The sequence below is a fragment of the Desmodus rotundus genome, chromosome 6, assembly GCF_022682495.2.
Source record: "Desmodus rotundus isolate HL8 chromosome 6, HLdesRot8A.1, whole genome shotgun sequence".
In the NCBI taxonomy this organism is placed as follows: domain Eukaryota; kingdom Metazoa; phylum Chordata; class Mammalia; order Chiroptera; family Phyllostomidae; genus Desmodus; species Desmodus rotundus.
In genome coordinates this window covers 69119836-69143770 of record NC_071392.1, presented here as the reverse complement: position 1 = coordinate 69143770, position 23935 = coordinate 69119836, and the positions used below count along the sequence as shown (strand labels likewise).

At 34.6% G+C, this 23935-nt stretch overlaps 1 protein-coding gene across 2 annotated transcripts in view; it reads right to left on the bottom strand.

The window, feature by feature from the left end:
- Positions 1-23935, bottom strand: part of PTPRZ1 (protein tyrosine phosphatase receptor type Z1) — a 191326-nt gene that overhangs the window by 117649 nt on the left and 49742 nt on the right. For both annotated transcript variants that reach the window (XM_045191159.3, XM_053926660.2), the window contains exon 2: positions 7613-7678. In XM_045191159.3, coding sequence (XP_045047094.2) covers positions 7613-7678 — 66 coding nt within the window. The remainder of the gene's footprint in view (positions 1-7612; positions 7679-23935) is intronic.

Here is a 23935-nt window from a genome sequence, read left to right as displayed (position 1 = left end):
CAAGTTTTGGAAGTTAACATTTAAGATATTATTGTATATCTTAATATCTCTAAGTAGAAGCAATGGTAATATTCCTGTTAATTTAGCAATCTAGAGAGCGAAAGCACTTTCCTATGCATAAATGAGTTCATGCGCATTCTTTCTCTGAACGTTTACTTTCCCTCATTACTTCATTGCACACACTAAGGCGACGAAAGCAGAGACTGATGTAGAGTCTGGATCATGCAATATGAAGTTCCCCAAGGCAGCAGCAGGGCCCTCAGATTTGCTAGCTATCAAATTTGCAGCCTCCACCTAGGAATTTCCTGAATCAGAAATTCTGAATGTCAGACCTGGCAGTCGCATTGCAGTAATTTCCCAGGTAATTCTGATACACACTAAAATTTAGGAACAACTGGTCTGAACTATCAACTATCAATAATTAGTGTCCCCTTTATTCTTGATCATTGTAATTACTCCCTTGGCACTCTCATTTTCAAAAAAAGGGGCAAAATTTAAAGTTTAAGAACATTCCCCTTAAGACAATGGAATTCCTTGCTAACCCAGTATTCCATTCCTTTTAATGTTAAGTACGAAGCACTTTAACATAGTCACAAAAAGTTACGTTTAGTTGATGTGTCTTCACACACTGTGAACAAACGCGTGCTGAACTATCTGTGGATAATTGAGCATAAATCGTAACACTATTAAACAGATAAATAATTTTTTTCACTGATAACCTGTAATACCCACTCTTCTTAAAGCATGTGAATTTAAACATTTCTAGGAATCTATTCTAATATAGTCCAAATATGGTGAACAACTTGGCAAAGTTTAATATTTATCTGGCCAACAGCCGCTTGTTTAATTGCTTAACATTAGGAAATTGGAAAGTGGTGTAATTATATATTTAAAGCCAAATATTAATTAGGATCAAATAAATATAGTTCCTTAGATCTCTGTGGTATCTAATCTATACACATCTTTCAGTGGTAACTCATTAATGATTAAACAAAGGCCAGATACATTAGAGGAATTTGCATCATATGCCAGAACTTAATTTTCTACTTCAACTTACTTTTTAAAATGTTAATGGCATAAAAACAAGTCAATAAGACTTAGATTTCAAAAATATATATTTTATTGTTGTTCAAGTACAGTTTTCTATATTTATCCCTAAACCACTCCCCCGGACCCCAGGCTTCGCCACCTCCCTTCCCTGCTTCCACCACCCCTTGGTTTTGTCCATGTGTCCTATATAGCTGTTCCTGAAAACCCTTTCCCCCTCTCCCCCATTATCCCCTCCCACCTTCCCTCTGGTTACTGTCAGATTGTTCTTAATTTCAGTGTCTCTGGTTATCAAGCCTTTCATGTGCTTAAGCGTAAACAAGAAATCATCGCAAATTAAAATAGAAGTTATTAAAATCTACCAAAACATGTGCATTTGGGGGATAAATGATCATAATTAAAAGTCACAGAACCTTCTCCCCAAATCTACTCTGAAGCCACACAGACATATCCGAACTGGCTCTCTTCATTATCTCAACAGAAAGTAAAGATGTAATTATTCTCTTGAAAGGAAACAATAAAGGCTGCTTTCTAAATAGGAACTGTCCTCCTTTCAAAAGAGAATGAACTCTTTCATGTCAACAGAGACTCACTTGGAAAATGGTGAATTAGAATGGGGAACCCTTTATCTAGAGGTCAGAACACTGTCAATCAATCTTCAGAAGAATGTGAGCTCCAGGGGTGGGTGACCACTCTGAAGCACATTTTGGAGGCATTTCAAGGCTCTAGGTGACTTGCACAATTGTTCTGATTTCTTAAAAAACTATACTTTCTGGTAAATGATGTAGAAAATGTGACTGAGCTGGTAGTAATTCAATTGACAATGAGCGATAGTTATCACTGAGCTGGGATAATGAACCAGATGATGAAATGAATAAAGTGAGCATATTGGGCCAAAGCAGAGAAGAAAGTCAGGTCGTGTGACGCCTTCAGTGCCCTCGATGAAATGCTGGCTAGATTGAGTTCGGGCTGAATGCAAATGTATAATGACGTGGCCATTTTTGTAAGAGAATATTATTCTTTCTTCACTAATTATAAATTATCATCTACTCTTCAAGGGTATAAATGATTAACATAGTATTTCTGTCTTTAGTGACCAGTAAAAAAGTTCACTTGCTGTGGTCAAATAGCAATGCACCCCAATACATTAACCGTTAGACCAGTGCTAAGTGAAGAAGTACAAATAGAAGACTTTTTGTGATACAAAACAACTTTGTAATCATCCTTAGAATAAACTTAATTTATATTAATTAGATGTTTAAACCACCTTTTCCTCAACTTGATTATGAAACAAATACATGTTTAGTGTAGACAAGCTAGAAAATATGGACAAGCAAAGAGAAGAAAATAAAAGGTACCCACAATCCCCCTTTTCAGAAATGACTGCTCTTAACACATTCCTTTAAAAAGACACATGCTTAAAGCAAAACAAACAAACAAAAAAATCAAACACAGTGGCTTTGCAACCAGTATTTTTTTACACCTACACAATTCAAAAATCTAACAGCTTTATGCCTTATGCTATCACTCACATCACCGAAATAAAAGCATCAGAGGGGGACTTCAGGATTCTCAGAAAACAGTGCCAGGAATGGAAAACATATTTAATGTAACTGGTCTCTAGAAGCTTCAGAAAGAGGATTTAAAGAGCTAAATTAACCTATGATATCGTTTGGGTGTCAACACAATGCTTTAAGGTATTAAAAATGGCTGTCCTTATTTTAAAAGGGGGAAGGTCAAATTGCACCTTGACTTATCAAGAACAGATGTAAATTGTGAAAAGCCTCCAAACAAAATTTGTATCTGACTGCTCTCTGTTTGTGTCTATCTGGGGATGTCTACATATGTGTATTATAAATATGAGGTAATTTTCTACCTCCAGATGGCACTGTTAAAATTACTTTAATAGCAAGCACTTGTAAGGGTTGAGTATTCTAAAATTCTCGGAAATATAGAAACTCAAATGCTTTTCAAGTTCATGTGATCTAAGTTAATACTTAGCAAACAAAAGCTAGCTTAAGTGATTAGTTTAGTACAGAAAGACAGACAGACAGAGATGGAGAGAGAGAAGCAAGCAAAGAACTGTGCATTTTTTGTCTATAGACCCGTCTGTGAAAGCCTGGCCACTCTACAGCTCCCGGGTCTACACACAATAAACCCATTAAAAGGAAGAGCTCTGTGGCTTCCTCTAAGACAATAGGATATTCACAGTGGTATCTGCATTGGTAAATAAAAAACCAAATGGCAAAAGTGTTGTCTTTTCCTGAACTCATGAGGCACACCCAGCTGCTTAAAAACCCTGGTCTGCTGGCAAACACACTCCATCCGTCAACACACATTGGACCTTGGTGGTGAGAACTGTAACGCTCTCTCTCCCTAGGTCCTCCATCTTCTGATTCAAGGTTTCAGGAGAAGGGAGGATGCATTAAAGCTTGTTTTTCATTTTACTCATACCTGGTGAATATCTGAGTTCTCTTTAAAGATTTATGGTCTAAATGAAAATAATGTGCTTTTAGTTCTACCTCTAAGAAGTTGGTTGTTAAGAAACTAAATCAGGTGATATTTTTCCAATGAACAAGTTAATATGTACCAGGTTTTCTACAACAGCTATATATATTACATTTTATCCACAGCAAAAACTATCTAAACAATAGAGTGGTGAATTTTTAAAAGATGGCTTGGGATATTCTTAGCAGTTAAAAATAAAAAAATATATAAATGTAACCAGCCAAACATGTAGAAATTTAATCCTTATGAAAAAATTCTTGGAGAAAATTTATCCTGGAAGCTGCATTCCCAAACCACTACTAGTGATATCTAAATAAATCTTCTAAAAAGGTTTCCTGTATTAAATAATGCCCAAATGGTGATGTCAGTTAATATTTGCCAGGAGAACCAGAGGGCTGTTCATTGTGATGTCATCTTCTCTGGTTATAAATGCTCTCCAAGCACTCAGTCTTTCCTAACACGTTTTCCATAATTACTAGGGGTGTAAAAATGAACTGTAACTTTTATAAAAGACTAGGATTTTTATTTTGAAGGAAAAGAAAGACAAAATGAGTTATAGTTATAAATATAAAGTTACAAAGCACATAAAGTTTTAAAAATATAACAATACAATATGTTATTACATTAGTTAATAAATGTACAACCCAGAGCTGTTGTTTACAAATGTCTTCTCCCATTTGGTTGGTTGTCTTTTTCTTTTGTTGGATGTTTCTTTTGCTGTGAAGAAGCTTTTTAGTTTGGTATAGTCCCATTCATTCGTTTTTGCCATTACTTCCCTTGCCTTTGGGATCAAATTCATAAAATCTTCTCTAGGACTAAGGTCCCTAAGTTTACTATCAATATTTTCTTTTATGTAACTTATTCTTTCAGGTTTTATATTTAGGTCTTTGATCTATTTTCAGTTAATTTTTGTATATGGAGACAATCTGCAGTCTAATTTCATTCTTTTGCATGTGGCTTTCCAATTTCCCCAGCAACATTTATTGAAGAAGTTTTCCTTTCTCCATTGTACGTTTTTGGCCCCTTTGTTGAATATACATTTGGCTTTATTTCTGGGCTCTCTGCTCCAACAAGGGGTTAATATCCAAAATATATAAAGACCTCATACACCACAACACCAAACAAACAATCTAATTAAAAAATTAGCAGAGGACCTAAACAGACATTTCTCTTAAGAAGACATATAAATTGTCAACAGATGTATGAAAAGATTCTCAACTTCACTAGCTATTAGAAAAATGCAAATCAAAACTATCAATACCACTTCACACTTGTTAGAGTGGCTACTACCAATTAGACAAGCAATAACAGGTGCTGGAGAGGTTGTGGAGGAAAGGAATACTCAATCACTGCTGGTTGGAATGTAAACTGCTACAGCCACTATGGAAAACAGCATGGAGGTTTCTCAAAACATTAAAAATAGAATTACAATATGACCCAGAACCCCCCTGCTGGGTATCTATCCCCAAAATTTGAATACATTTATTCACAAAGATATGTGCACCCCTATGTTCACTGCAGCATTATACATGGTGGCCAAGACATGGAAACAACCAAAGTGTCTTTTGATAGATGATTGGATAAAGATGTGGTACATATGTACAATGGAATGGCACTCAGCCATATGAAAAGATGAAATACTTCCATTTGCAACCACATGGATGGACCCTGAGTATATCATGCTGAGTGAAATAAGATGGAAAAAGTCAACAACCATATGGTTTTATTCATATATGAGATATAAAATCAAAAGCAACAAATGAACAAAGAAGAGAAACAGACAAAAACTCAGACACAGACAACAGTATGGTGGTTACTGGAGAGATTTGTAGGCGGGTAGTAAAGGGTAAAGGGGGTCAAATAAGATGGTGAGGAAAGATGATTTGACCTTGAGTGTTGGGCACACAATGCAATATACAGATCATGTATCATAGAAATGTATACTTAAAACCTATATAAACTTATTAACCAATCTCACCAATAAATTTAATTAAAAAATAAAAATATAAACTTACAAGCCAACTGGTAGAATATATTAAAAAAGACATGAAAATTTTGTTTTTTATAATAGTACATAATTATTACTTTCTGTCTAAAACCAACTTTCTCTCTATAAGAATAAATTTAAGTGACATGTATCTTTCAAAAATATAACATGATGCCAAAAAGTTTTAGGAGAAGTATTTTGGCTTTTCTTTATTTTAATCAAATTAATTTTAGAGGAATTCCTAAATAATTCATTAAAAGTAACAATATTCTAAGGTCATATAATCAGAAATATATTTGAATACTCAAGACTCTAAAATGTTTCAAAAGTAGAAAAACATGTTAGCAGTTATTTTCTACAAAATTTTTACCTCTTTGGATTTATCTTTGTATTTGTTCTTGTATGATGATTGTTTTATTTTAATAATTTTTAGCCTTAGCCTTAGCTTTAGCATCATTTTAATAAAGTCAGGCTAAGGGAAAATATTTTTCCTTTTACATTTAAATGCTTTACTTAAAAATATAACTTTAAATACAATTTAAAGGTACTTTAAAAGTTACCTTTACTTTTAATTCAAAGTAACCTACCTTAAAATCTGTGTTTTATGATTTATGTATGTAATAGAGAAAAATTAGTCCAGGGCCTGGAATCAAATCCAGGAAAGTAAAATGCAAATTTATTCAAATAGAATATAACATGTTCAATTTTAATAAAGTAAAATTGTTTAGTATAAACAAATAAATCATCCATTTTTATTACTAGTTATTCATGTCTATAATTTTATTCACCTCAAGTAGCATTTACTTCTATATCCTTTCAAAGCCCTAATTGAGACCCTATTGTTTGGGGTAATTTAAGAAATTAAGTAATTACAAAACTACAAATTAAAAATGTTTGTCAATAAAATTGACCAAATTAAAAAACTAGTTAGTAAAAATGTCAGAAAATGGTTAAAATAACAAAATTTTCTGAAATTAACTTGACCACATCTATTGATATTATATCATTTAGGCACCTTGATGTAATAATTACTTTTATTAAAGTCCATATTTCTGAAAAAAATTGTTTATGTAACTACATTTTGAGGATGAATTTTCTTTCCTTTTTACTGAATTTATTGGAGTGACATTGGTTAATGAGATAATATATGTTTCAGGTGTACAATTCTATAACACATCACTTGTATATTGTATTGTGTGTTCACCACCTCAAGTCAAGTCTTCTTCCATTACCATTTATCCCCACTTTACTTTCTTCTACCTCCCCTACCTCCCTTCCCTCTGGTAGTCACCATCCTATTATTTGTGTCTATGAGGTTTTTTTATTTTTTAATCCTTTCACCTTTTTCACCCGGCCCTCCAACCCCCCACCCCTCTTCTACCACCCAATACTGTCCCAGATGGATGTCAGGCATGTCATGGGCTTCTAGATGCCGCCCGTGTTCTTCTGATCAGGCCTGGAGCTTCTCTTCTCACCTAGGGTTTCTGTTCATGACTTCTGGTTGTAACCATTTTAAGCCAACTTCAGATATTCATGATGCTCTAAGCCAAGTCTGGCAATTCTACAAAATCATTCTAGACCCTGATTCCAATTAATGCAGCACAATAATTCAAAAGGAAGCCCCCTCTGAGAGCACAAATCCCATCAATATTTGTTAAATGAATTAAAAAATCACAGTTTTGATCATAACAGCAGCTGACATTTCTTGAGAGCTTTCTGTTTATAAGAAGGCACTGTGCCAGTTTCATTTATCTTACTATGATCCTCCATTTCAAAGATGAAAAAAATGAGCCTTGGATAGTTTATGCATATTTCCAAAGGAGATATATCCACCGTGGACCTGGGATTCAACTGTATCTGACACCAGTATCTCTACACTAACAAATTTGTTTACAGGAAGTCCACTAGAAATCATTTTGCATATAAAACTTTCATTAATTAATCTAAATGAATATCCATGTAGCTAAGTTAAAAGGTGTGTTGAGCTACAAAGTTTCCTCTTACATATAAAAACAGATAAAAAGCCAATATAATTTTTGTGTGAAACTCATTATACGATAACATATTTACCTGTATAGGACCAGCCAATCTCTTCAACAAGTTTTCTCTGTTGTCTGTAGTATCCATAAGCCCAATCTATAACCAAGAAAAACCAATTGATCAATGTATAGAAAAACACGTCTAAATCTTAAAAAATGTAAGATGCCCGTATCATCCATGCCATGACTGTTTTCTCATTATTCCTTCCCATGATCCTTCCCAATGTCTCCTCCCAACCCCAACCACCAGCATTATAGATTCCACTGTGCCTTTTTGTAGACTGTAAATTTTAGGGGGCATATTTAAAGAAAGCTGAAGTGCGGGCAGGGACAAAACACACATTCTGGATAAAGCAGGAACAACTCAGAGGAAAGGTCAGCTTTTCCTATTTTCAAATTTTTCTTACCATTCCCTAAGTCTTATGCTTAATATCCTATAATTAGCAATACTTCAGGGTTTATAAAAAACCAAGTTTTATCTGTAAATGCTTCTAGGAAACTCAGAGGTTATCATGCTTTTAAAATTTGCTTCTTTTACAATACAAATTTAAATTAGATGCCTTGATGATGTGGGAATTTAAATGTGTGTATGTTGGCTGGGAGAAAGGTTATGTTAGCAGGTAAATCTGTCCCTTAGAGAACAAAGATGCCCAAGTCTGGTACTGCAGTGGGAAGCTTAGGACATCGTGAAGTTGGGTAGGATTGAGGGTGGGAGGTGGGGATGGGATGGGAACGGGGGAGTGGTAGAAGGAAAATGGAGACAACTGCACTTGAACAACAATAAAAAAAACTTTAAAAAATAAATAAAATAAAAATAAAAAGCTTTGAGATGTATCATGGCTAGAGAGAGAGGCTCTAGATTTAGAACGCTGAAAAGAGTTACAGAAAGGAAAGTGGGTGGAAGCCTGTGATGTTGTGATTTATAATAAGAAATATACAGTTTGTCTTTGTCCCTGTTTCTAGCACAGAGCTCCTAAAACCTTGGAATTTCTTAATTGTAGAGAGCCACAAAGATGTGTCTTTTGTTATGTTAATGAGGTCACTTTGGGAGTAGTCAAGGGAACCACCTGGTGATTAGAGGTTTGGAACTTGCAGATCCCTTTCCACCACCCTACAGAGAGTGGAAAGGACCTGGAGGTTGAACCAGCTGCCAATGGTAGTGATTTAATCAACCGTATCTACATAATGAGGTATCTACAAACCTCCATAAAAACTCCAAAGAAAACATATTTGCCAATGATACCTCAGACAAGGGCCTGATCTCCAAAATATATAAAGAACTCACATGACTGCACTCCAGGAAGACAAACAACCCAATTAAAAAATGGGCAAAGGACTTGAACAGACACTTCTCCAAGGAAGACATACAGAGGGCCCAGAGACATATGAAAAGATGCTCAGCATCACTAGCCATCAGAGAGATGCAAATTAAAACCATAATGAGGTACCATCTCACACCAGTCAGAGTGGCCAACATAAACAAATCCACAAACAAATGTTGGAGAGGATGAGGAGAAAAGGGAACCCTAGTGCACTGTTGGTAGGAATGCAGACTGGTGAGGCCACTGTGGAAAACAGTATGGAATTTCCTCAGAAAACTAAAAATGGAACTGCCCTTTGACCCAGCAATTCTGCTGCTGGGATTATACCCTAAGAACCCTGCAACACCAATCCAAAAGAACCTATGTACCCCAATGTTCATAGCAGCACAATTTACAATAGCCAAGTACTGGAAGCAACCTAAGTGCCCATCAGCAAACGAGTGGATCCAAAAACTATGGTATATTTACACCATAAAATTCTATGCAGCAGAGAGAAAGAAGGAGCTTATACCCTTTGCAACAGCATGGATGGAACTGGAGAGCATTATGCTAAGTGAAATAAGCCAGATGGTGAGGGACAAATACCAAATGATGTCACCTTTAACTGGAACATAATCAACAAAAGAAAAAAGCAAACAAAATACAACCAGAGACATTGAGGTGGGGAACAGTCTAGCAGTGGCCAGGGGGGAGTGGGGTGGGGACAGTGGGAAGAGGGGTTTGCAGGGGATTGTCCTATTATAAAGGACACATGGACAACATGGGGGGGGGGGATGGTGGGGGTGGGGGAGGGAAGTGGGTTCAGCTAGGGTGGGGGGAGGGAAGGGGAGAAAAGGCATACAACTGTAATTGAATAACAATAAAAAATAAATTAAAAAAAAAAAAACCTCCAAAGAAGAGGATTTGGGGAACTTCCAGGTTGAGAAGTTCCCCATTGGTGAACACATGGAGATTTTGGGCAAGTGGCACATTTGGAGAGGGCATGGAGCCTTTTGAGCCATACTTGTCCTCTGCATCTCATCCATCTGGCCATTCCTGGGGTATGTGCTTTCATAATAAACTGGGGATCTAGTAAGCAAAATGTTTCTCCAAGTTCTGTGAACCATTCTAGGAAATTAATCAACCCAACGAGGGAGGGTCTTGTTGGACCCTCTAATCTATAGCCAGTTGACCAGAAGCACAGGTGAAAACATGGGTTTGGTGACTGGTATCTGAAGGAGTAGGGACAATCTTGTAGGACTAAGCTGGTAGGATCTGATGCTATCCCATGTAGACAGTGTCAGAACTGAGTCAAACTGTAGGACACCCATTTGGTGTCCAAGAATTGTTGGTGTAGGAACCCCCTTGCCCCACAAGTAGAAATTGTTTCCAGAGTCTTTTAAAGCCAAAGCCTCACTGTGCATAATTCAGAATTGTGCCTGGAGCCGTACCTGTACCAGGTGATGGGAATGTTATGGTTCATCCTCCTTTCTGTGCCATTGTCCCATACATGCAGACAGTCAGTACTAACATTAGTACTCCAGTTCAACTACAGTGTGGGTAAAATGAGTCTTTTGGAGCTAGGTTTGGAACCTGATCAGTAGGTTCAGAACTGTTGAACAAAACTGTTTCTCTAGAAATGGCTACAGTTAAAATTGAGGTTCTGCCCACATAGCCTTCGTTAGAATGCAAGGGTTTATTTTTACTGCCCTGTACCACACCACACCACACCACACCATACCTAGATCTGTACTGATGTTTCTCATCAGTTAAGAACAGAAACTATTCTTTTATTGACGGTTCCCATTTTCAGGGAAGCAAACATCTTAGGGACATTTCAGAATGTATTTTCCTTTCTTCCATGTTATATACTCTCTTATTGGTATAACATGGTAAAAAATAACTGCTGTAAAAACTGAAAATCAGGCTAGCTACCAGAAATACATACTTTGAATCCACAGATTAATCAAAATGTTCTTTGGAGAAATAAGGGGTTTGGTTTTGTTTAAAATTTTTATAACTATAAATATTGGAATATTGGCTATGTACCATATTTCAACACATATTTGTTTTTATAATAGCTTTATTAAAATATAATTTACATGTCATACACTTCACCCATTAAAGTGTGCAATTTAATGACTTTTAGTATATTCAGAGGCTTGTGCATTCATCACTACAATTTTAAAGTATCTTCATTACCCCTCAAAAAAAAAAACAAACCCATACTCTAGTTGCCACTCCAACCCCACCCCAAAAATTCCCAGGTATAGGCAACCACTAATTACTTTGTCTGCATGGATTTAATATTCTAGATATTTCATATAGATAAAGTCACATAATATATGGCCTCTTATGACTGGCTTCCAGCATAATTTATGTTTGCTAGGTTCATCCATGTTGCTGCATTTATCAATACTTCATTCCTTTTCATTGTCTACAAATACTCATTGTATGGTGACTAGTATGGCCTTAAAGTTCCCTTTAGCTTGAATAAACTTTGCACTTACTTCTTCTCGACTCTAGGCCCCTGACCTACTCTTTCTTTGAGATAAGAAAACCTGTAGTTGTAAATTCTCTGTGTCCCTTTGACATGTCAATCTTTTTTTAATAGCCACATGGCAGTTTTACAACCAGAAATGTACTCACATGGACAAGGGAATCATCTTTTTGAGAAGTAATCATCCAAGGAAATAGCATTCTTACCCTTATTTCCCTGTTGCTGTGAGAGGGTAGGAGTTGCAAAAACTACCCCCTTGTCATAAAGTTATTCATTTATTTTTCCTATGGATAAAGTCAAGTGGAAAACATAGATGGTCTATGATTTCCCCCTTAAAGTCCTGTGGTACTTTTCCACTCCAATCTTTAAAAAATCTTACCTCCTCTACTCCAGTGGAGTCTAGTTCTGACAATTCTGGTTTCTCTCCCAATTACAATAGCCTTGAATGAAGTCTTCTTGCTGTTTAACCTTGTCTGGTACAATTTTGTTTTGATAATGGATATACCACACTTATTTATCCACTCATCAATTGATGGATACTTAGGTTGTTCCTTTTTTTGGTTATTATAAATAACATATTAATATTCATGCATATATATATTTTCTACTTAAAAATGAAATGTTAGGTTCCTACTTCATTTTTCAAATGGAGTTGCCCCATAGTATGGTGGTCATTTGTGGTAAAATTCTAGGGACAAGTATTTCTTCACGATGATGGGATATATCCAATTAAGTGTTAGAAAAACCCCAAAGTTCATTCAACTCAGACCTCAACAGTCTACAAAATAATAATTCCTATTTTAGAGATAAGGCAATTTATGCCAAAGAAATATAAGTGGTTTGCGTAAGCAGTGACAAAAATGAAAACAATAATGCAAGGCTCCTGCCTCTTCTTACTCCACTGAGCCCAATAACAAGGATTCCTAACAATCCTGAGCTGAGCGGGAACCCCTATAGCATGTACACCTTCAAGAGAAACAAAATGAAACAAAATGATACACCTAGACATTCATCAGCAGGAATTATTTAGATATGTGAATTATTTAGATATATGAATTATTAAGAACTGACTGTATACCTGACTTGACCTGGCCATCAGTTGGAATTTTCCTCTCAAACTTTTTGCACTGACCACAGGGAAAGGTTTTTCATCATCTATTCATATGTTTTAAATAAAAATATTTTTTAAATGTAAGACTTTTTGTCCTATAAATGCATCTTGATTTCAGATGGAATACCATGTAAAACCTACATTTAGCAAGCATTACATTGAAATAAATAAAACAGTAAGTCCCTGTTTTAATGATTCAGTCTGAAAGATGACAGCAAATACCAGCAGATTCCAGCTTCCGTTGCAGGGCTCTAGCAGGACACAATGAGCACTTGTCCTTGGCATTTAATTACTTATATTAAGAAAGCTTTCTTCAATAGTAGATTCCCAGGTGTTGGTAGCTCTATTCAGTTTCTTTCTGTATTGTTCCCTTAATTGTTACTTCAAACAATCTGTTACACATTCATATGCTAATCACATAGTCTTTGGGCGTGAGAGAGTACCCCATTTTTAAAATTCTTCTTAGAGGTCTGATAGATGAGATGTGATAGCTCCAATGAACAAGAAAACAGAAACTAGGTTCAGTGTTTTCATTGATTACATACTTTGAAAATCAGTAAATCCTATATAAAACAGAATCTATCAAAATACTCAAACATTTTAAAATCTATTATAATAAAATTAACCTTCTGTTTCTATGAATTTTATTTTCTTTAGTTTTTATATATTTTTTCTTTCCATTTAAAAAGGTTTACCAGGTCTGGTCTGGTGTGTTTTGCAGTGCTCAAACTAAGAAATAAATTTCAGAAATGAACTGTACAACAGATACACAAGAAAATATACATTGGAAAATATTTTTAAGGCTACTCTAAAACTTGTCCTAAAAATATTCTTCATGAAGTGGTTTTACAACCTGTTACAAAAATGGAGAGAAATTTGCTTTATTTTATTTCAGGTAACCTTAGAAGTTTTTGTTTCAACATATTCCATCTCCTACTTACCCTTAGCACCTAGATATGTGCAAATATGTATGTGTGTATATGTACTTATATATGTATACATATATCCCTTCATTTTTTCTTTATGCTAAAAGTTTTGATAACTACTGTATGCACATGAAAGATATAAATAAATAAACACGCTTATTTTGTTGAAGTTTTTCAAACAACAGCAAAAATCAGGGTGCTCATTTTCTCTTAAAATATCATTACAAATATTTCAAATTGTAAAAATGGCTCTGATTTTGCCCTTACACTAAAGATAGCCTCTGCTTCATGTTGATTAACACGTATTCTACTTGTCATCTGTATCCTAGGATACAGTCTAGAAACATTGCTCTGACAAGATATGCTCCCTCACACACACACACACACACAATGCTATAAAGTGGCCAAATATATGATGAGGAGAAGAAATAGAGTGGTCCTCAGAAAAAGAAACTTTTGGTAGGAAATAACCACGGGTATAAGTTTGAAATCTAGGATTCTAAAACTAAATTTCTTTAGGGGACTTTACTAAAGTGTTGTACCAAATTTCACATCTTTTAAAATAAAGTTACTAAGAAACTTCAGAGGAGGGGAAAAGAAAGTCAGCGGATGGGAGAAATCTGGAATGGCAGAGGAGGAATAACATTAGAGATGAATCTCCAAAGCCCTCGAGTGAGACTGGCCAGGAGAGACTGGGAGACGGACTGACACACGTCCAGGTGGAGGAAGGGCGTGAGCACCAAGTGTGACAAATGCTGAAACCAAAGGTTTAAGAGTCCAGCTGGGCCTCACAAGGGGTCTGCACAGGTCATGAGGGACTTTGCTTGGTGACAGCTCACCATGATACAGGAGTCACATCATTTTTTATACTTTTGTTTTCATCCAATTCTCACCTCTTGTCTGCACTTCTTTTAAACACAGGAAGGAGACTTCTGAGTTGACTGGGAAGTGTTAATATATTTCATATGTTGAGTATATTCTAAAGGGATCTATTAAATAAAAGTATGTAACAATCCAACAAATATTTATAATTGAAGTGAAAGAGGTTGGGGGGTGGGTGAAGAAAGGTAGGTAGCCGGTATCCTCTTGAAGTCTTGGAAACCTCTGGAGACAGTCTGATGTCATCGGAGCAATTCTCATGCAGTAAAGAATTTGGCAGTCAGACATGATTAAGAATGAAGTGGCAGAGTCACAAAAGGTTGGTCCTTATAGCATCCCTAAGCATCTATTATTAGAGTCAAAATAATAGAAGTCTCCTTTCAGAAAAGAAAAACATCAGAAATGTGAGGTCCTTTAAGAAGAGAATTAACTTTTGATTACAGAACACCTGTGAACACATCACCTGACTACGAAAGTCCTTTATTTCATCAGTATTCTATTGTAATATCTTTGTTTGATAAGAAAGTTGAGTTTATTATCCAAGTGATGTAAGCCAAAACCTTGATTAGATAACTAAGGCAAACGTTCCAAGTAAAATTAGATCTGCCCATGTGTACAGGGCCTATAATATCATACATGGCAGATTTTTTCTGGACTTCCTGTCATTCAATGTTGCTGTCAGTTTGTGTTATCATAAAGCCTTTACCAATCTGGATTATAAACTTATATCCAGTATGCATGCAAAGACATTTGTAAAACATACTTTAGCTAGTTACGGTAATTTGGATAACAGTCTCGTTTAGGATACTGTTACAGTTCAAACATTATACTTACTGTTCAGTCTTCAGATGTAAGGGAACTCCCTAAAAATACTGCTTTTAAAGATTTTATATTTATATGTAATTTCTCCCTATATCATTTGTTTTCCAATTTCAGCTATTTTTCAGCATAAGAAGAATCCCATTGGTTTTCTCTTCTTGGTAAAGATTTAAAAATAAAAGCACCATTTATAGTATCAAAAGTTAAATTGCAACTTAATGCCAAATAGGAGGGTACATTCATTCACATTGTTTATGACAGGGAATGCTGGGAAGAACTGAGTTACTAGAGTCCAGGAAGCCTTTTCATTTAAACATAAGGTTAAAAAGATGAAAAAGTAAGTCCTTGAAACAATATACTAAAAAATGGTAAAACTATCCAAGGAGATGGAAATATTAAACATAACGGATAATGTAAAAACATGAAGGGAGCCATTTCTTGTCTTGGTAGTCAGATAGCTATTTTTTTTCATTTTTCAAATTGAATTTTTTTCCTTGCCTTCATTTTATTTTTTATATGAATTCAACTTTTATTGTATTTTTTCTATTATCATTTAGTCCCTTTATTCCTCTCCTGCAATTCCTCACCACACTGCAGATAGCTAATTACAAACTTATTTTTTCATAGGACTAAGGACAAATCTGGAGGTGAGCACTTAGATTTTACTGTCCCACAGGCACCGAGTGCTGTGTGTGCTTCCCAGAAAGGATTTGTTTGTTGGCGATTTGTCTGCTAGACCTACTGAAAACTTTCCAATGAAAGCTCAAAATGCAGCCTTCCCTTGGAAAAGTAGTCAGAGTGTTTTCTTATACTTACAAAAGTATAAGTAGGTTTAACCTAATGTGATTTATCTATATTCCTAAAGATTTCTTCTGTCAAAAACATATTAATAGTTTTGATCTGTATTATAAATATATGAGCAAAAATACACACCTGTTCCAGAGAAGTTAGAAAAATTAAGATAAGCAAAAATAACTTCAAAAATCACCTATACTCACATCTCTTACAAATAACCACTCTTTATAATGTATATTTTTCTAGGTATGCTATGCATATGTAATATGTATGTAATTTATGTAAATTGAATTACACTATTTCATTATTTGGTGACTTGCTTTTTCTACATAATAATAAATCACTGATATATTCTCAAGTTAATAAATATGGTTTTACAGCCTCACAACAGTTCATTTAAAGTATTCTTGAAATTTTGAATATTAAATAAAAAGTTGATTTAACTTTGGAAAATTTTTTCCTTGGGCTTAAATGATATGAGCGATAAAAGTTTCCATTAAACTAGTTTGAGCTTTATTTATAAAATAAAGTATGAAGGAGATTAAGCACCACATTTTATTTTCCCTGTCAAATGTCTTCTACCACACTAAGGAAACACTGAAAAGGTACGAACTCATTGTTGTCATACAGGGCTATAATCCTCATAGGCACCTATTATTATGACTGTGACTAACGGTGAATTTATTCCACTATACAAGAAAAACCCAATTATTGATGATATAATAGTAATGAGAGCAAAGACAGAGATAACATGTGTGAACGTACTTATTAGAAGTAGGAACTAAAAATTATACTAAAAGTGGGAAGAGAACAAAATCTGTAGGAGACAAAGCATATGAAGGTTGGGATAAAACATGGAATTAATACACTAAAGTGATGTATTATTACATTTCTGTTATATATTAATATACTATTATACTATTACATTATTATATAAATGATACGGTGCTGTTATTCAGCAATCTAAATGATGTTTCCGTTGTCAAGTCTTATGCTGTACGCTTCCACTGAAATCAGGGATAGAGCAGGAATGCCTGTGTCCTCTATGACTAGGGTGACTCAGGGAGTTCTGGACAACTGGCACCTTGAATAATTTGTATATACCATGATAAGTGTAAAACATGAAGAAGGTACATAAACATATGACCTATTATTAACATAAAAGAAAATGTAAATAAATAGAGAAAACTATGGCATCCTTAAATGGAAACATTGGATTTGGGTAAGATATCAGTTCTTTCCATATCAATAAATAGGTCAGATCTCAATGGGGTGTTTCTAATTGGCAAAATTAGTCTAAAGTTCATTAGAAATAGATATGGAAAATAATAGTTAACAAGAACATTAACAAAACGAGTGAAATAATGAGGGCTTGGTTAAGCAATCACTAAAAGATAAATTAACAGACAGATCAACAGAACAAAGCATATAGCACTAAAACTGGAGTAGGACAGATGCCAGTTTAATCTGTGATAAAGGAAATACCAGAGTTATATACGGAAAGTTTGAAAGTTTAACCAATTCTGGGAACACAGGCTATTTGTAAAAAGAAGTTCAATCCACTTTACACATAGCAAAATAAAGTCCAAGTGGATTAAGGACAGATTAAAAAAGGATTCACAAAAACTATTAGAAAAATACAAACATTTAATCTATTACACAAAAGGATTCTCAAAACTATAGGAAAAATATAAGTAAATATGTCATCTATTATAAGATGGGGAAGGGCTTTGTACACACAAAAAAATCATAAAATATTCATAGCTTTGTGTCCATAACATTCAAAACTTATAACAAAAATGTTTAGTGAAATACAAATTACCAATGTTAAGTTATTGGTAACTGCTAAAATGCATTCAACAAATGTAACAATATATTCCAAATATATAAAATTCTTATAAATCAATAAGGGCAAGTATATAAACAAACACATAAAAAATGTTAGACTTACTGGGTATCCAAAAAACAAAACAGTACTGAGATAGCATTTTTCCAGCTATCAAATTGTCAAGGGTTTATTATTTTTGTTTTTTAAAAGATTCAATGATACCCAAAGTATCTTGAGATGTTCCTTTACCTACAGGTAAAAGTATGAACTAGTATAAATTTTCTAGAAAGTAAGCTGGTAAGTCATCAAGATTCTTAAGAATCTTTATATCCTTTGAGACAGTAATTCCATTTTAAGAAATACATTTTAAAAGATTAACAAAGATAAGAAAGTGCCATGTACAGAGATGTTTACTACACTGAAAGTAACAGTGACCCATCAGAAATGTACAATAACTGAGAGAAGTTTAAATAAATTTACAAGGTTCACAATATGAAATAATGTGAATTTTTAAAATTATAAATATATTTATTGATGTGGAGAAATGCACATGATATAAACTTTATCAATAATTATGATAAAAATATTATAATATTACCATATTTTTCAGACTATGAGATGCACCAGACCATAAGATGCACCTAGGTTTTAGAGGAGGAAAATAGAAAAAAATTTTGAAGCAAAAAATATGGTCCTGCTCCTGCCTCCCATGACCCTGCTTCACCACCGCCTCCTCCTCCAATGAGCCAGGTAAGCTACATTCAGACTATAAGATGCACCCCCATTTTCCTCCCAAATTTTTTGGGGAAAAGTGTGTTTTATAGTCCAAAAAATATGGCACATATATTCTGAAATGTAAGTTTCTGTGTGTGCCCACATTGGGAGTGATTTTTACATTTTAATATGTTCTTATGCTTTTCAGGCATTTTGTGTTTATATTAAATATTTTAAAATGTAAAGTCAATAGAAGAAAAAAGCAAACAAAATATAACCAGAGACATTGAAGTTAAGAACAATCTAACAATAGCCAGGGCGGGGCGGCGGGGGGGAGGGCGGGCGCGGGGACAGTGGGAAGAGGGGATTACAGGAACTACTATAAAGGACACATGGACAAAACCAAGGGGGAGGGTGGAGGTGGGGGAGGGAGGTGGGTTCACCTGGGGTGGGGTGGAGGGATGGGGAGAAAAGGCATACAACTGTAACTGAATAACAATAAAAATTTAAAAAAAATAAAATAAACTGTAAAGTGTATATGAATTTCTGAAAGAGTATCTCTGATTCTAAAGCCAACTCAATTAGAGGCAAATTTATGTTTCAAAGACTGGGTAAAGAAAAACTTGAAACCCATTTTTCATTTTTTAATAAAAGTTCATCCTTATTCATAAGAGATCGCATGCAGTAGCTAGCCTTAACAGCATTTTTAAGTTGAGTTTAGGAAGTCGGTCTATAGCCTACACATGGTAGGCAATCTGAGCGTTTCAGCTACCAAAAAATCCAAAACCAGAGCCCTAGCGAAACAGGCCGTGTAGCAACTCTCGGATCATCTGATTGGCTCTGACGAACAGACTGACTGAGTGGTCTATTTGGGGGTAAGCTTTGAAACAGCCTTATTTCAATTTGTGCCTTACTTCTAAAACGATACTTTTTGCTTAGACAAAACTAAGCCCAAATGTACATATCTACCCATTAAGCAGGAAAATCTGGCAGCTTTATGAGTTGGCAGTCTGTTATGAAATAGGTGTAAATTATATGTTAAAATAGCTGTCAATGTTTTGACTGATTTGTTCTGCAGTTATGTCTGGGCAAGGCAGAAAGATCTTCTTGACTTCTTTCCAAGGTAGTGACTGAAAATTCATTTTGTCACCTGTTTCATTTAGACTTTGTATTTTTACTGGTCTAGAAAAAAAAGATTTTATAATAGGAAGCATATTCATTACAATAAAGAGGCTGATAATTTTCCAATACATTTTTAATGATTTTAAGTACTTTTTATTTTCTAATATATTTTATAAGCTTTAATAAGCCAGATGTTACTGCTCATTAAACATACATAGGCTTAGGAAATATTTCAAAAAGAAATCAGGGTGAGCATGGTATATATATATGCCTAACTTAAATTATAAACATATATAGATATTTTGTGCTTCTTTCATGAATTTTTAGGGTGGGAAATCTAGACCTCCTTTTGAATGGTGACTATGGAGAAGTGGCCCGTCCTTGCTGGTACTTTAGTAATTATAAAACAGGGATTGGTATCTCCTGTTTACTTAGAAGGATATTGTAACAAACAATAGGGCACAAGTTAAACCATTTTGAGCTCAGTAAAAAATGACATTATCAACACATATTATTTCTTAAATTTATTTTTCAAGTGTTTAGTTCTTTTCAAAAGTGAATCAAAGCCCCATAAATAATATGACATTTATATCACATGCGGAGCATATCCTTGTGCAGTCACATTACTCATGTGTTTACTATTGTTGTCTGATTTTTAAACTGAAGTATCCTTTTGTTTTAAAGATAAGTATGAATATTCAATGTACCTGGGAAATACAAATCCCTATAGTCAAATGTTCAAGTGAGCCCTACAGCACAATGTGAACAGTGAAAAACATAATATTTAATTTTAATTAAAGGAACTATCCTTATCTAATTTCCTAGCTACATTCCAAAATGAATTCATTTTAAAAGTAAGATCTTCAGAACATGTATATTTTCTTTGTTTCAGAGGACTTAAGGAAGTTTGAGATCATTACTTTTTAAGAAGATAGTATTGTTTACACTTTAAAGAAGTCATTTTAGAACATCTTTCCCCATTAGCAGTTTCAAGAAATTAAATGTTTTCATGACATCCTTAATCAGTTGACTTTCAATTGTTAAGAAGCACTTGCCTATATCAGTCATTGATTTTGTTCATAACTATATAAAATGATTACATTTATTGCTTTACTGGTATAGATGTTTCATTGCCATTACACTATCAAGTGGTAAATATTATTCACCAACTTACTTTGTTACAAATTTTATTTAAAGTGAGTGGAAACTGCTCAAATCCTACTGGCTCAATTGACTGGGGTGGGGTAGGGAAGTTCTGCCCGGGTAGAAGAATCATTTTATACATTTCATTTTCTTGTGCCTGATACTACCCTCCCACCATGCGGCTACTCTTTGCAAAGCATCCCACTGTACTCTTTTTATCTTTCTCATGTAGAAATGTGCATTCTTCAAGGAACCTGTTGTCTCCACGATGTTCCTTCTGTGAACCACCAAAGTCTACTCTAAGAGAAGAGGAGTCAGTTCAATCATCAGTCACAACACAATTTCAAGTCTTGCACTGGTGACCTATCTTGACCAATGACAGCACTGGGTGGTACTGACCCACTGTTGCAATAGTTTTTCCCAACTTTTGCCTGAAACTTGAAAGCTCTCTGCAGTGTCATGTGTTCAAAGATGTTCGTTACGTTGTCTAAATCAGGGGTCTCCAACCTTCAGTCTGCCGACTGCTACGGGTCTAGGCACATCAGGAGGTGAGATTGCATGTAATGTGCTTGAATCATCCCAAAACTATCCCCCCTGACCCTGGTCTGTGGGAAAATTGTCTTCCATGAAAGTGGTCTCTGGTACCAAAAAAGTTGGGGACCACTGCTCTAGATAATCCACGTTTATTGCACTCAGAAGAACAATACCTAAAAAGCATTCCTGTTCTGTAGATAATTAACCTTGGAGAATATAGTCCATTACTTTTTATACTCAATCACAAATGGTTGGCTAGGCATTTGGTATTATTTATTGTGTTGGCCAAAAAGTCTGTTTAGTTTTTTCCATAAAATAAAAGACACATTTTTCATTTTCACCAATAACTTCATTGATTTGGATATTTTGAGTATGTTGGCTATCTCCCAAGTGGTAGAACATCGATTGTTCTCAGTTAATGACTTGATTTGATCACTATCAACTTGAACTGGTCTACCCCACTGTGGAGCATCATTGTCCAGTGAGAAATATCAGCACAAAACTTCACAAATCACTTTTGACATGTTGTATCAGTCACAGCATCTTCTCCATACACTGCAGAAATCTTTTTTGCATTTCAGTTGTATTTTTACCTTTCTTGAAATAATAAGGCATAATATGCTGAAAATGTTGCATGTTTTCTTCCATCTTCAATGTTAAAATGACAACACAAAAATTCACCAATTTTGATGTTTTTTTAAAAATGCTCACTGATATGACAGCTGTCCCAATACAATCTAACAAAATTGTTTTGAATGAAGTTAAAGACAAGTAAGTGCTACTACAGCCACCTTACCAAATGAACTTTTTGGCCAACCCAATGTTTTGTAATACTTTACTCAGCTTGAACAAATATATTTTCTTTCCAGCTTTAGTGTTTGTGAGGATGTCAAGAGACTGAACAAGTTAATGCGGTGTTTTCAACCTGGATTGCAACCAAGACTCTGCTGGAATTTTGCCCTGGAGTTACTGGGCCACTGGGACACCTCAAGATAATTAACATACTCCTCCTGCAGTGCCTACTGTGATGACGGCGATGGTTGAATGAGAAACAGCAACCTACAACAGATCGCATGGGACAAGAAAAGTTTTTCATGACGGAATTTAGTCCTCGAAATTTATATATATCATAAAGACTTAAGATATTGAAATAAATTTATGTTCTCATCAATATATTTTTAAATATCTAAGTTACTTTATACTTTTTAGAAGTTTATGCCTTTACCATTAATTTCATTATTTTTTGGTTGCAAATGTTTAATTGATAATCTCTCATACATCCAGTCAGAGACATATTGATTTAACCTGGAAAATAAAATTGCATAATATCTATTTTTTACTAAGGTGAATGCTATTTTATTGGTATCTTGAGTTTAATAATAAAAAAACAACAGGGTGACTGAAAAGATCTATGATTAAAAAGAAATCCACAATCACCACTTCAAGTTTACCTTTCATTAAAAAAAGGTAAACTTGATTTAAAATAATACTTTTCTCCCATATTTATTCTTTAAATGGTCATTACTGACTGAATACAGATAACAGGAAGAAAAGGCAAGGGCTAAATATTAAGTGATCTTGTGTATTTATATTTAGCACTAACATCTCATTAAATATTTTAAATTCATTTTACCTAGTTTACAGCTACTTGTCTCCTACAATGACTCAACTTCTCTAGTTACAAGTGCCACTAGAAAAAGTAAAAAGCTACTTTTCACTTGTGATATTTTGAAAGGCTATGAATCGTAATGGAAAGACACTAGAATTTTTAAACTTCCCAGCTGTGGACTTCTGCACTTTTTGAGGAGTCATTGGCCCACTCAGAGTCTCAGTTCCTCTGTCTGAAACATAAGGACCTCCTACCCCAGTGGGGTTTGGGATCTAATGAATTAATTCATTTGAATGTGTTTATAAAGGATAAGAAACTGTATTTGCATAAGCAATAATGTTTACTTCTGGAAAGTAAATTGAACCGTAATAATATAAATGGAACACATTATATCATAGAACAAAGGTTATTTCATATAATGCTATGGCAGGAGTTTTCTCTATTCTTTCTTTTATGTTCCATGAGAGAAATTACCACATTATATGGTTTAAAATGGCTCTTATATTGCTTACTATCTCTGTGGACACACAATGTTTGTCTTTAAATTTCAATTCCCACATCTACAGAATGGGCATAATAATTACATCAAGGTATGCTTGGGACAAAGCACACATGGCTATTAGTCCAGATACATATAAATATATTTATTTATTATCTTATTATTTATTTAATCTTCACCTGTAGATCTGCTTATTGATTTTAGAGAGAGAGGAAGGAAGAGAGAGAGGATGAAAGCGAAACATCAACCAATTGCTTCCCACACGTGCCCTGACTGACCAGGGACTGAACGCACAACCTAGGTATATGCCCTGACTGGGAATTGAACCCACATCCTTTTGGTGTATGAGAGAGTACTCCAACCAACTGACCCACCCAGCCAGGGATGATACGTATATTTTACATTTGGAATTCATACTACTATTGCTTTTTATGAACTTCAGCAATTTCACTGACTCATTAACTTCTTTGCAAAACAAAAAACTTCATTTGCAGAGTATGGCAAGTTATTTTACATAAAGATACTATCAGGAATATGCTCACCGAATTCCAATTCAAGGAGAAGTACACATTTT